Source organism: Tyto alba, unplaced genomic scaffold (genome assembly GCF_018691265.1).
Source record: "Tyto alba isolate M040663 unplaced genomic scaffold, T.alba_DEE_v4.0 Super-Scaffold_7, whole genome shotgun sequence".
In the NCBI taxonomy this organism is placed as follows: Eukaryota; Metazoa; Chordata; class Aves; order Strigiformes; family Tytonidae; genus Tyto; species Tyto alba.
Window position 1 is genome coordinate 19,678,254 of NW_024881328.1, and position 14,421 is coordinate 19,692,674.

Below are 14,421 nucleotides of genomic sequence, written 5' to 3' on the forward strand. Positions count from 1 at the left end.
CAGGATTTCAGAACTGCTGTGGGTATTACTGCGACCTGGTTTGAGAAGCAGCTTCAACAGGAAGGTGGTTGGAGATAGGATTGTTAGGTGGAGGTCCAGGCATGAATCAGGGAGGAATTCTGTCCCTGTTGGAGGAAATCACAAAATGATCCTTGATCCAGAGAAGTCAAGATTTTGCTTAAGCTTTTTATGTTTCATAAATTATTATCTGCTGAAGTGGTGTGGGGAAGATTTGTCTCATGGGAAATCAAGTTTGCCATCTTCATGTCTCAGGACACATAAACCACTGTATCCAGTATATAAGTCGTATATCAGGATATACATTCTGACACTTTTGACAAAATTTAGATTATGTAGACTGATTACCGAAAGTCACAAAAGACTTCAAGCTAAATTATGAAATAAACTTCACTAGTACAACACTGAATATGATGCAGAATCTGAGGACTTAAACTTAATAAACCAAAAATTAATTTAAAATGTTAGTGTGCTTGTAGAGATGTTTTGTATTTAACAACCTGCCTGAAGATTAATTTTGACAGTAGATGTCCTGCTGACCAGAAAAAGAGAAATCCCGGAGTATTTAATTATTCTTTATTAAAAATTGTTATTTTAGTTATTATTTCTTTTTAGATTTGTTCTAGCTTGTGACAGCAATTTAAAAATTATTTTAATTAAATTTTGATTATATACAGTTTGGGTTAATATATGAAAAACTTTTTGTGGTTGAACTCTAACCTCCATATATTTAGTAAAAATCTGAGTGGCTCCAGATATTGAAGTAGGCTTTTGTTCTCAAAGCCTGGACATTTTTTATAGAAATAACGTAATAGTGGACCTGTCTGCCACTGACATTATTTACCTGAAAATTAATAGGACCTAACAGCTCACAGGACTGAAAGAACATAAATCTTATTAACCTGCTGGCCTTGATTCAGCCTTGCACCCATGTAGAAGCAAGTCAGCTACTAATTCTGCTTGGCCAGACAGGAACAATGACCAAAGTCTCCCCTCCCTTTGCCTGCCAGGATGCTGCAGCCTATTGTAAATAATCTGTTACCCCATCACTACAGATTCCCTGCTCTAAGCTTCCTTGCCTCTCCTTCCCTCGGGTTTCCCGTTCATCCCGATGTTCACTTTAACCTACCTCATGCTTCTTGCGGCGATGTTCGTCAGACTTAGAAGGGCTAGAATATAAGCTGTGGAAGTACAGAGTTGGAGAGACAGTCTGGTTGGTCTACACCTGTAATGTCAGATGGGGTTGTATAGCTGTAGATCTCCATGAAAAGGTCTCTTAAAAAGAGCCATTCTGGCTTTACAAGCACAGAATTCATTCATTTTGTTGCCTACCAGGTATTAAATGCTTTAGCTTGTTCCATTTGTCATTTCTATGCCACATCTTTCTATAGTGCCTCTCATCTAGTTCTGTCTCCTTTTTCCTATGTCTTTCAGTGTTCCTTGAGATCTCTCTTACCTTTCTCCAGAACTGTGCTTGCACTCTTGCTATGGCAATTGCCTGGTTTGGTCCCTTTGCATGGGTCCCTTATTCCTTCTCATGTTCTCATGTTTGTGGGAAGGTGGTTCACCTTGAAGATTCATGAATAACTGGAGGACATTTTCACAAAATCCTTGAAAGTTCATATAAAGAATAATGAAATAATGAAAGCAAACATGTTATCACACAGTGTTGGCTGAAAGCCACCGTCTTTTGTTGATCATAAGCGTTGAGTTTTGAAGTTTGACTTCACTGAGCTTCGCTGACAAGAAACCTTTTCAATATTTGTGGGGACTAATATTTCCTAATATTTCATCTTGTGAAATTCTGTTAAATGAAGTTGTCATAAACCAACTTACCATTATTGGTGAAAGCTGCAAAATTGCAACATCAGAAGACAGACATATTCTGTTTTAACATATATTTGTGCTAGTACTGCGTTTGCATTTTTTTTTTTTTTTTGCATGTTGCTAATTTAGAAATATAGGTCAAATTTTTCCCTCTGATAACCACAGCTTCACTTTCCATCAGTGGAAAGTGTGTGTATGTCTGAGAGGGTTCTTCTACGTTCTGTGTCTGCTGTCTTTTTTTTTTTTTTTTTTTTTTCCTATTGTCTGGCAAGGTCTGAGACCTGATCTGGTGATAGGACCATGCACATAACACCTCTCAACTCCTCTGGAGCAACATAGGGAAATCATGAATGAACATAAATGCAGTTAAAAAGACTTTTTAGCCCACCCACAACCTGGAAGAAAGTTTTGTTAATAGGAGAGATTTTTTGGGAGGGCAGTGGTCGAGGCTCTTTAAGAGGTCTTCAGCTTTAATGACTTAAGTGACATGCTCTTATCCTCCATATTCAGTATGTCCTTAATGCTTTCTTGGGTCAGGGATATTGTTTTATTTTTTTGTCTATATAATTTCTGTTGTACTTTAACCTAGAACATAAGTTAGGTGTACGATCTAAAAAAATTGTGAAGGCTTTCTTGTCAGTACCCCACATTTATAGCACGGCAAAAAAGTGAAAAATGTCCCTTGAGCAAGCCATAACCACAAACAGCAATGTAAACTGTTGGTTTTGGAAGCATTGCTTTTGTCCTTTCTTCTTTCTCTTTAGCTCTGCCTCCCTGCTGCCATACAGTAACGAATCATGCGTCATGTACTCTCTACTCCTACACAGTTCACCATAATCATTTTCTCCTATGAGGAAAAAGGCAATTTTTGTAACTCTACATGGACTGCTGTTTTTCTGTCTCTACCTCACTGTTCATTTTTGAGAGGATGGAACATTACATTTGGTTCATCTCTAGCTGGCAATACATAAAAGAGGCTTCAGAGCACTCAGTGTTTTCCAGAGGAGAGAGAAACCCCTCTAGTCCTGCTGAGGTCAGAAGTCATGTGAGACTTGGCTCAAACCACTGGCAAAGTATTCTCTCTCAGGGCATCTTGACTTTGCAGTGTTTCATTAGTAGGTCACAGATGCCTGCCTTTGCTCTTTCTGGAGATGCTTCAAGACCCATCTGTTCCCTTATCTGCACCCATCCGTTATGCCTGTGTTCAGCGATCAGGCAGGTGCCTGATGCAGATTCGGATCATTATGGGTGGAAGGCAGCACAGGCAGAAGTACCACAAGCACCTGGTACTCATGGATGTTCAGATCCAGGACAGTCACTTTTTATGCAATAGGCACCAACTTGGTTTGTTCACCAAGGAACTCTTATAAAGTACTCCCTTGAGTCCCATGTGCCTGGTGTAACTTGGAGGCCTGGGGAGTCTCTACTGTTGGGGAGGTGGGGAGGTGAATGTGCTTCATATGCGTGTTCTTCCTACCAAATGGGTGTGTGTTTTCTGTGTTAAAATTATGTTTGGAAGGAGAATGGGAGGTGCTGGGGCAAAAATACTTTTAATATTCTATTAAAAAGATCTTAATTCCCCTAATTTAAGGGAAACATTTACAATTTCTTTCCCTCCATTTCCATTTTCCCTTGCAATGTCATATCCATTCAGACAAGTGTAATGGGATTTCCAGAAGTTCCTATGTATGTTGTCAAGCACCATAAATTATAATGGGATATATGTTTTCAAAACTTTAGAAATCCCGCTACATTTCTTTTCCTTCCCATTTATGTAATGAATAAGATAGGTAGCTAAGACAAGTTTCTGTTTTAAAGACCCAGAATGCCAGGTTCTGAAAACCATATTTAGACGTTACATCTGTCTTTTTCAGGGGCTACACAGAAAATATTTGCTTTTCTGAGATTGCCTTTTAGGTGGTTAATTTGCTATCAGGTTCTTTAAATAAAATTTAGGCGTAAAGAAGAATTTCTTCTTTGGAATACAGGAACCCCAAACAACCCTTCTACTTAGATTTTATTCTGAGAAATGTCTCTGCAAGATGTATTCAAATTAATAATGTATATTACATGTCAGTCTTTTCTAGGGCAAAGAATTCATACCCCCACAGAATGGAGATATTTACAGCACAACACACTTTTGAAGAAAAAGTTTAGGGGAAATCCTGATTTTTACGTATGCTTATATGTACTTTCATCTGTCTGAAAATTAAATACAATTAACAAGATCCCTTTTACATATTTTAAAATATAATTTGGATTTATTAATGTAATCCTGTGAAAATTAAAAAGAACACTTTATAACAAGGGTCATTATTTCTTAAATTCTTAAAGTATTTTTACTTAAGGAGTGCTTTAATGCTTCGAATGTAAACCACAAGGGGCCAAAGCCCCTTATGCTATAAAGGCATAGATTTGAACTACCTTTGTATTCTGGGTTTTGTTTCCCAGCAATGTGCAATTTGATTAAGAATAGTCTTTTTTTAAAAACAATATTTATACAATTTAACAGCAGACATGTAGCACTGTATAAAGGTGACATTGCAAAGCAGATCAGTTCAGTGTATTGCATTTCTTTAATAAGATTTCAGATTGTAAATAATCTTTCTATATTAATGTATTTTCTCAGAGGTTCAGTTTTTAAAAATTATTTGCACCTAGATCCCAATACTTAAAAAAATTTATGCATGTGTTTATGTTTAGCTTTCCAAGTGGCACATCTGGAATCAGTCAACATTTTAGTTCAGAGTGTGTTTTTGCAGGAACAAAATAATAGTTTTTCCATGATAAAACTCTATTGATGTTAATGTAAGATTAGTTGAAAAAGCTCACAAAGACCAGCTAAATCCCGTGTCTCACTGATACCTAAATTAATTCTGATTTAAAAAATGATAAATTAAACATAACATAAACCGTGGAGAGGAATAAACCTCTCTCAGCATAGAAAGTGTTTAATTTATTTTGAAGTGAGAATTAGCAGGACAAATCCTTTTTGATCTAGGAGATGTACATTTTTTTCTGAGAAAGGACAATAGGCCAAATTCTTAAGAGTGTCAAAAACCACAAATCTGCATGTATACACCTGAGTGCATTTTATCTGTATATGTTTCCACATACCTGATTACATGTGGTTATCTGTGCATGCACACACAAAATATCTTACGAAGTATCCACCATAGTCCTTGGCTGAGAGGCACAGACTAAAGAAATGTTTCAAGTCTGATTTTTCCCATTACAGAACGGTTCCTTGAAAGATGAGAGAAGAAAACCAAATTGACTAAATACAGTAATAATAAAATAAACTGTAATTAACCACTTCAGCTGTTAACTTTTTTTGCAAGAAAACACAACCATTGGAAAAATACAATTGAAAAAACCTGTTTTGTAAACATGGAACAAAACATAAAACATTAATCCATTTGTTGATTTTTGACTAGCAACTTTAGCCCTTTCTCAGATGATGGGATTCTACAGTACATGGTGCACTGTGCAGGTGATAAAGCTGTCCAAAACTGATGCCCAGCATGGTATTTTTGAAGACTTGGCTTTAAAGAGTTATAAAGCCATTGTTTATTATGCTCACCTCTTAAAACTGTGTAAATTCTGTGTGAGAATGATTGTTAGGTTGTACCTGATGTCAACAGTATATCAAGGATGTACTGATGTACATACCCTGATATAGCTTACAGTTGTTACTATTTCCCACACTTCAGTGCCTTTGTAGCCTTGCCAAAAGAATGAGAAATTATGATCTAATCGAACTAGGCACTGTACAAACGTACAGCAGAGCAGAATTATTTTACAGTATTTAAGCAATACTCAGGCATTTTTAGACAGCACCCTGATGAAGTAAGTAATAAAACACACAAAAAGCTCTTAAATAAGGAAATGCCCTTATACAGTTAGTTATAAACTATAAGGAATAAATCTGAATTCTGTTGGATATCCTGCAATTTACTTCAGCTGATTTGAAATTATAGATGTTTTTTCTTTGGAAATTTTAGTTAGTTCAAGACATCTTACAGTAAATACAAGTGCTGCATGTATAAAAATTTCTGTGAGAAGAAAAAAGTCACAATTACCCAGTTGTGCATTTTGGGGGACAAAATGTGCTTCCATTTGTGTCACTTGGAATTGATGTCAGTGATGTTCAGAAGCTATCTGCAGTCTATATTCGTGTTATGCTGGGACAGAAATCTTCTAAGAATTGCTTTTGTGCACAGCATTAAAATGACAGTCTGGCTGATGCTTGGGAGTTGCCTATGGCAATGGGAATAAAAGCAAATCCTCTCTAGATCCTCTTGGAATATAGAAATTAAAAAAAAAATGTTTTGGAAAAAATAATTGTTTTAGAATTGTGGCTTAAAAGTTCATTTGGTATCTCTGTTAGAAGGTTTACAGTAAGTAGAATCCTTGTTTATTCTCATATTCAAATTATTCTCATGTTTAAATACTTTAAGTCTTTAGGGGAAAAACAAAAATATCTGTTGAACTTCATTGGAACATGTGTGAATGCTTCTCTGGAGTAAGGCAGCAAGAAATTTTATGTCAGAGAAAGCGTGGTGTTTCTGTCTGCTCTGTCCTGGAGGCTGCAGGGGAGCCTCGTGGTTGGCATTCTGGGCTTGGGAAATTCACAGACCTCACTGGAAACTCTTCTTTAATAATGTCTCAGTCAACTTGTGCAGGAAAAAGTACCTTATATTCTGGGCAGGAGTTTATAAACTTTACCATCAAAAGGTTCCTTGAAGTAAGGTCATTTTACTATTTGGATTTCTTTTTATCTTTCCTCTTTTTATCTTCCTTCCCCCTCCCCCCCTGTTTTTTTCACTGTCATTTTTCCAGCAATTTAGAAATCATTAATTTTTTTTTCCTTTTTGGTCGTTTTTTTTCTTTTTTTTTTTTTTTTTTTTTTTTTTTTCCTCCCAGCTGGTGTTTGTTTGCTCCACAGTTATGCTCTTTTAATAAACCAGAACTTCTTAACTCTTTCAGATTTTTTTTTTACTTTTGTTTTTTGCTCTATCATTTTTGTATAAAAATTTATTCCTTTTCCCCTGTCAATTTCCTTTTTTTTCTCCTTATTTATCTGAACCTTGTTACACAAGGACCTAGCTTCCTCTCTGTGTTTATTGAAATGATGCCTGTTGGCCCTGGTAGGTTCACACATAAGGAATAAAACCCATTTTTCTTTTTCCCGGTTATCCATTTCAGTTTCCAGGTTGCTGGCTTTTTTTCACTGTGAACTGATTCTGCCTGTATAGGGAGAATTATTGTGGTATTCAGACACACATGAATGTTCTGGCATTTTAGGGCTTATTTCCCAGTTTACTAAATAAAGACCAGTCTGGACTAAAGTCCTGGATTCAGCCCTGGAAATTAATTGAAGTGTGAACCTGAATTTGCATTTCCTGATGCAGGTGCAACCTGAGCATTGAAGTGCCACAAAACTAGGATAAACATGCACACTTCTATCAAAAAGCAGCAGGAATGTATTAAATTACTAAATTAAGAAAGCAATCTATTTGCACCTCTGGAAATGATTAAAGTCTTAGGAAGTATAACCCCATTCCTTTAAAAATGTGTTTTTTCTACCAATTGAAGGGGAGGAGGAAGTGGAGAGTACTACAATACTGCTGTGCTTCAGTATCTTTTTAATGAATTCTTTTTATGGAATACATTTTCCCTTGTCTCATGTACCACTGATTGTAATACATTTGAAATACGCCAAAGGCAGCAGTTCTCTTTAAATAATTTATTGGGTTAAATGTAATAAGCAGGAAGAAAGAGGTATCTAATAAACTTATTTATTTGTTTGTTTATTTATTGTTTTGTTTTGAACTCATAGCCTTTGCTTCAGAAAAATCTCCTGACTTTATGAGAATAGTCTTCCAAAAACGAATGCCTGTTTTCTAGTCTCCTCTATATGAATCAAACTTGAGAAAGTAACTAGTGTGATGACCAGAGCCTTTTCTCCAGCTTTTTTAGCTCTGCTTTTGCAGAGAATTCCTGTCAGTCTTGAATTTTTTTTATGTATTGTGACAAATGCTCCCTTGCTGTGTTTTCTGCCCCTGCTGGAGTCTCCATGGGATTAGGAATCACGTGCTACCTTAGCTTAATGTTCTTGGCCTTTTTCAAATGATTGACACTGCTGAATGATTACAACAAAGCAACAATTATCCACTAGCTGTGTTATGCTCATTTCAAGGAGAAAATAAATGTTATTTGAGATGAGTAATCTGGACAGTGCCTTTCTGCTGAGTAAATGTAGGAGATCTGCCTGGAGTGAGTCATGATTCCTTTCCCATTTCTTCTGTTTTGTGGTACATTCTTCACATTTCCCTTGTGCTCTCCCCCTTTTAAATGCTTTACCGTGCTCTGATCCTGTTAGCCCACATAGCTAAGAGAGGTAAATCTTTTGGGCTTCATCAGCAACATAAAATTCCTCAGGCTCAGAGGCTCAGTGTCAGGCATGGCAATGTGTACCTTCTTCTATATTTTAAAAAATAAAATAGAAGAAATGAAAGCACCCTAAGCTACCAGTAATGTATTTATGATGTGAACACATGAAGTTTTATAGGGATTTTGCAGTCTGGATTACATAGTGTTTTATTGGGTTTTTGGTCTCTCTCTGTTTTTTTTTTTTTTTTTTTCTTCTTTTTTTTTTTTTTTTTTGTTTTGTTTTGTTTTGTTTGTTTGTTTTGTTTTGTTTTTTTCCCTTCAGTGAATTTTCCACAAGAATTCTGTCAAGGTTTGGCTCATAAATAGCAATGAGTTTTGTAAAGTTCCTGTACACACAAAGCAAACAGCAACTTTACCAAATGTTCAATGCAAAGAGATCTATGTGTCTCTTCATGCTACTGTCTGGAAGACATTTTACAGAACACCTGTCTGGCTTTAATGAAAATTCACACACAGAGATGCAAATCTGAAGAAAAAAAAAAAATCTGTCCTAGTATTGTAAGGACTTCAATACTAGGACTTTGTCCTGTTCAAGGGGTTGTATATCTGTGATGCTACCATCATCATTATTGTAATCAATAATGTTATAACTATTAACATTAGAATAATCAATACTATACAATTACACAATCATAATAATTGTTATCCCATTAATACTATTATGGATGTTCATATTGTTACTATGTTGCCACAGCTCCTTTTTAAAAGGTAGCTTGTTTTTATCTATAGGCCATCGAACATTGTTCATTGGAGTTCATGTGCCACTGGGTGGAAGAAAAAGTCACCGACGCCATAGGCACCGTGGGCATAAACACAGAAAGAGAGATAGAGAACGAGATTCAGGATTAGAAGATGGGAGAGAGTCTCCTCCTTTTGGTAAGATAAATTTTATTTTTTCATAGGTCTTTTAATAATAAACATCAGTATGATTATGCTTTGTCCTGTTATGGCTTGGACATGATTAGCAGTGGAATTTTGGAGAACCCATCAGAGCCTCTCCAGTCTCTGCTGGAGAGCCAAGATTTGATTCTCTGATGAAGGGCAGCAGCCAGTGACAGTCAATATATAAGAAATCTCAGTAATTTCTGCCACTGTAGGAGACTGTCCATAAGTGTTCTCATAAAGGTAGACTGCCACCACCATGGAGGAGGTAAGTGCTTTACGGCACCAGCTGCCCTCATTGAAGGCTCTGGAGTGTTTGCCCCTAAAATGTAACATAGAAGAGTTATGGTTTTTTACAATTAATTTTGTAATAATGTTGATGTTACTGAAGCTGCAGTGTTTTATCAGATGTGAACTGCAATTCAGACTGTGTTTGCCTTTTTCTTTACATGACACCATAATGTGCCACTGTGAGATGGATCTGCTAACTGAGGAGTTGCAAGCAAACAGGAAGAAATACATTTCCATAAATGAACCTGATACAAAACGCCTAAAATTCTCAAAATTTTAAATTAAAAAACATTAGAGAGAACAGAAAAAGGTAGAAATTAATAAAATAGTCAAGCTTTGTCTCAAAACACATGAGAATATTATTTGCTGTTCAGAAATAAACAACACATGTGCCGAAATGTCCAAGGCTATAGTAAGTGTTGAAAATACAATGGAAGCATGTCTAGAAAGCAATTTGTCAGTGTGCAACAGAAGAATGTTTTTAAATCATTAGGGAAATGTGCTAATGTAACTTCAGGTTACAGAATAGTAACTATAGAACTTTCTTTTAATCTGAGGTTTGTATTATGTATGTAGAAAGCTTTGGAGCAAGTAGGTTATAAGTGCTGGTGGTTAAGTATATTGTAAAGAGCTTGAAATACTCAAATCTTTCACAGTGAATTATACTGAGAATGAAACAAAGTCAAGACTTTCAAACTTTGTAGATATGAGTTATGTTTTGAAGTCTGAACAGTGAAGAAAAATTGGCTGTGGTGATTCTGTCTGGAATGTATTTCAAATGTATGAAGACCCAATACTATGTTGAAACTGGATTCTTGGAAAACAACAAAGTTCATAAATTATTAAAATAGTTTTCCAAAAGAATATGCATATATACATATAATGTCAGATTAAAAAGAAACAATTGAAAGTTACGTTAGCCAAGAAGTGAGATATCTTAAACTATGAAGCAATGTCTTCTGTTGAGTCATCTGGTTTTATTTAAGTGCCAGTATGTGACACATTTTGGCTGAGAACTTAGCTCTGTTCTTTCAACTTCTGGAGACCCAGGCTTGTGTCCTTTCTAATGTCAAAAGTTAAAAAAAAAAACAAAAAAAACAACAAAACAACAACAACAAAAACAAACAAAAAAAAAAAAAACAAAAAAAAAACCCAAACCAAACCAAACAAAAAAAAAAAAAAACAAACCAAAAAACATTCACTGGTTGAATCTCTCCTTATCTGTCCTTAATAGCCTTTGACAGTTGTGCATACAGTAAAATGTGCTGTTCAACACAATTCTGTGTTAAGTGAAAATAAGCCTATGTTCAAGAACTCTGAGTGGAATAGTAGTAATATGAAAAAGACAGTTTTGAAGTGCATTTGTAAATTGGTGTTTACAGCACTTGTTTACATGTGTACTTTTTTGAAATAAGCGCAGGACTGTACTTTCAAAAGACACATTTTCACTTGTAAAGGTATTATAAGCACTAATTAAAGGATATGTAGGTCATGTCACATAAATGACTACTTTTATAAAGCCCAGGACAGACAAGAGATAGGCCAGAAACACGCAAGTCTTTCTGGATCCAGAATGCTGAAGATATACTTCAAAATGCTTGGTTGATAACTATTCAAAGGAGCCAAAGACAGAACTACCAAACGTTCAGAAAAATCTGGAAATATCCATTTTTTTTTTCCATCCTGAAATAATATCTAAGGGGTAAAATTGGAGGATTTTTCCTCTTGTCTATCTGACTCCTAGAAGTTTGGCCAGAGAATCATACTTGGACTGAACTTTGACATCTATCCATCCAGGCAGAAATGTGGCATCCCATAGACAACGGTGAAATGGATTTGCTTTATGAAGGCAAATCTGAAAATTATACAGTGATGCAGGGGTTAAGCACAGTCAGAGCAGGCAGACAAAGTTGTACAGGGTTTAATCGTAGTCTATGTCCACATTCTTGCTTTTACTTTGGATTTTCCTGACAGGAGTTTCAGACAGGTTGTTGTGCTGCCTGGGGAGAAGCATTGCCTTTAGAGAGAATATAGGCATAGTTTTTCTATGCTTTATTTACACAGAGGGACCAACAGATACTTCCTGCACTAAATCTGAATACACTAAACCTCAATAATGCCTCTTAGTTCTCGTTCCCCATGGCCACAAGGTTATGAAAGTACCCAGAGGCTGAAGGAAGTTGCAAGGAAGACAAATGCACTTCCTACTCTTGATGCATAACTCAAGATGAGGTACTGTGCTAAGAGAGCAGATCCAAAATAATCCCTTAATTTATGAATCATTCTGATTTAATTGAGCACACAGAAATGCTTAGCTCCCTCTTTCTATAGACACCTTTTAACGTGTTTCTGCTGAATAGTAGGAGGCTGTATTCTTGGGAAGTGGGAGGGAGGAGGGGAAAGAAAAAACGTTTCAACGAGCAGATGCAAGAAGAAAGATAGAGAAAATAAGCACTGTGAGACCAGCTGATAGAAAACAGTGCTTTGAAGTAAGTCTGAAAATTACATTAGGATTTTTATGATAGAAGAGAATAAATTAGCAGTGTTTTGAAGCACTGAAGTATGAAAGGGGGTATAATAAAAGCCAAAGATGCAACAACTGAGTAATAGAGATGCTGGAACAAGTAAAGGCCTGAAATATTCAGACATGAAGTGCTCTAGACTGCTCAACCAAGCATGGGATGAAGCATTATTTTTTTTTCATAATTTCTAAGAGTATAATTCATAGCTTCATCTGTGAAGTACCATTAGGTGTAGATCTTGCTCTGCTATCACTGCTTCAGGGAGCTGCATGGTGCACATAGTGCTGTGGGGCTGTGCAGGCCCCACTCAGAGTGGACAGGTGCCACCTGGTTCCTATCCAGTGAAAAACAATTTCTTAAACAGTTTTCTTTATATCAACATGGCTAGAAAACACCTGTATTCAATGTAATGCCCATGGCTAGAAGCTTCCTGGTAATCCCTTTGAATCCTGGCTGGGAAAGCTGTAGCAGCTACTTTCTGAGGGAAGGTTTCTGCGGAGAATAGATTTTTTAGAACATTCTGACGGCAGCTCAAAAGCTTGTTTTTTTTAATCTCCTACTGTCACTTTTCAAAAATAACCCAAGTATTCTCAGTGTGCAGATTCAGAGCTTGTAGACAAATAATATGTAGAACGTGTGGTTAGTGGAATAAAAAGGAGTACTGTCATTTGGGGGAACAGATCAGTTACTCAAGTTTTATTTTGTTTTCCCCACACCTGATTCTCGCTGTGTGTCTGTTGCCTCTTGATGAGATGAGGTTGTACAAGATATTTCCATTTTGCTATAATGATGTGCATTTGAATTGCATAATTTGTAGATTACATGGCTTGCTCATGGATAGGCTTTTTTTGGGTAGTAAAAATTGTAAGTTAAATGATTTCAAGATGTAGATTTCCACCATCTTGCCTCATTTTTTTGGAAGAAAAGGAGAAATCCAGTGGAATTATCCACTCTAGTTAAAAATGCAGTAATGCTCTTTGCTTTATTGAAGATTTTTCCTGTTCCCAGCTGAAAGGCTGCTGTTGTAATTAAGGCTGTAGTTTCATGCCCCTCCTCCACAGCTTTCCTTGTGGGGCAAGTATTGTGGCTGCTCTGTGAATTAAATTGGAGAACTGATGCAGATGAAAACTAGTTTGGCAAAAAAGCTGTTTCTAGCCTAGAGCAGCTTCTTGGTGCTGTTTGCTTGGGAGGGCGATGGGTGCAAGCCCCACTGGGCTGCAGGACCACAAGCTGGCCAGCACGGCTCCATCAGCACTGTGGGTTGTGGTGGTACTGAAAGCCCGGTGCAGGTTTCCCTTTGGCTGGTAGGGTGGCACTGGCTTGGTATGCGTGTGGAGTTTAGTGGCAATTTTCAGTGGGTTTTCTGAGGTCTGTTTTTGCCTGTAACCAGTGGAACAGCTCTCTTGTACTTGCATATATGAGTTAAAGATATTTATGTTTCTGTTTTAAAATGAGGTGGAATAGGAAGACTAGCTCACAGCAGGGTGTCTTTAAGGACAAGTTTTGTGAGGATGAACACAGCTGTGAGGGCTGGGGTTTGATTTCAGCTTCCTGTGGCATTTTCTAGGACTAGACACTTCTGGGGCTTGTGCAAGGTTTGGTTTGTTCTTTTAAGAAGTCTGGCTTTAATAATACCTAGTTTTAAAGAGGCTTAAATTTGTAATTCATGATACTGGATGTGGCAGGGGAAGCTGGGCAGCCCTGGAGTTGAGCCTAACAGAGGACTGCATGCACGGTTCAGGAAAGGCTCTCTGAAGGTAATGCAAGCAAAAAAGTGAATTGCAAAGGGGACTTCTCTTGGTTACTAGAGGGGCCTGAAAAAAGTATAATGAAAGGATGCAGCTGAACATATTTGGGAGCTAACCTCGAAGGGGTATTAATGGGGCAAATTTAATTATTTCTAAAGATGGCTGTTAAGAGAATTCTCCTACCCTTAACTATAGGCTTTGTCTGCTGAAGGATGGACTTGGAAATTTAAATCTCTGGGCAGCTGTGGAACAGATTGCAGCAAATCTGGATTAAAATAATGTATCATAACTGCAGTTTTAAGAGTCTAGCAAAAAGAAGAGAATTGAAGCTTGGGAATTATCCATATTGTCAGATCCAAAAGATAAGATTATTTGTCATAGCACTGAGGTGATGGAAACAATTAATGTGAACAAAATGCAGAGAGCGCTTCCTGAAAACAGGATTATAGGTATAGGGATAAAGTGCCAGAGAAGCAAGCAAGGGAATACCTTATCCCAACCTAACACATGGTTTCTAAGGTCTGTGAAGAGATTTTCAGAACTGTGCTGTATGGCTGTTTACTGTTTTATGTGGACTTCAGTAATTTTGTTGTAATTTTTAACATGTTTTCTAATAAAAAAAAAAAAAAGAAGTAATTTATGATCTTTACCTTTACTGATTGTTGAGCAAAGTCCCG

The 14,421-nt window shown here is 36.7% G+C and overlaps 1 protein-coding gene across 1 annotated transcript in view; it reads left to right on the plus strand.

Annotated features, from left to right (window-relative positions):
* The window catches only part of LOC104361158 (sodium-driven chloride bicarbonate exchanger), a 111,073-nt gene that overhangs the window by 28,179 nt on the left and 68,473 nt on the right, over nucleotides 1-14,421 (plus strand). The window contains exon 3 of the mRNA XM_042784412.1: nucleotides 9,031-9,177. Within this exon, the coding sequence (XP_042640346.1) occupies nucleotides 9,031-9,177 (147 nt within the window). The remainder of the gene's footprint in view (nucleotides 1-9,030; nucleotides 9,178-14,421) is intronic.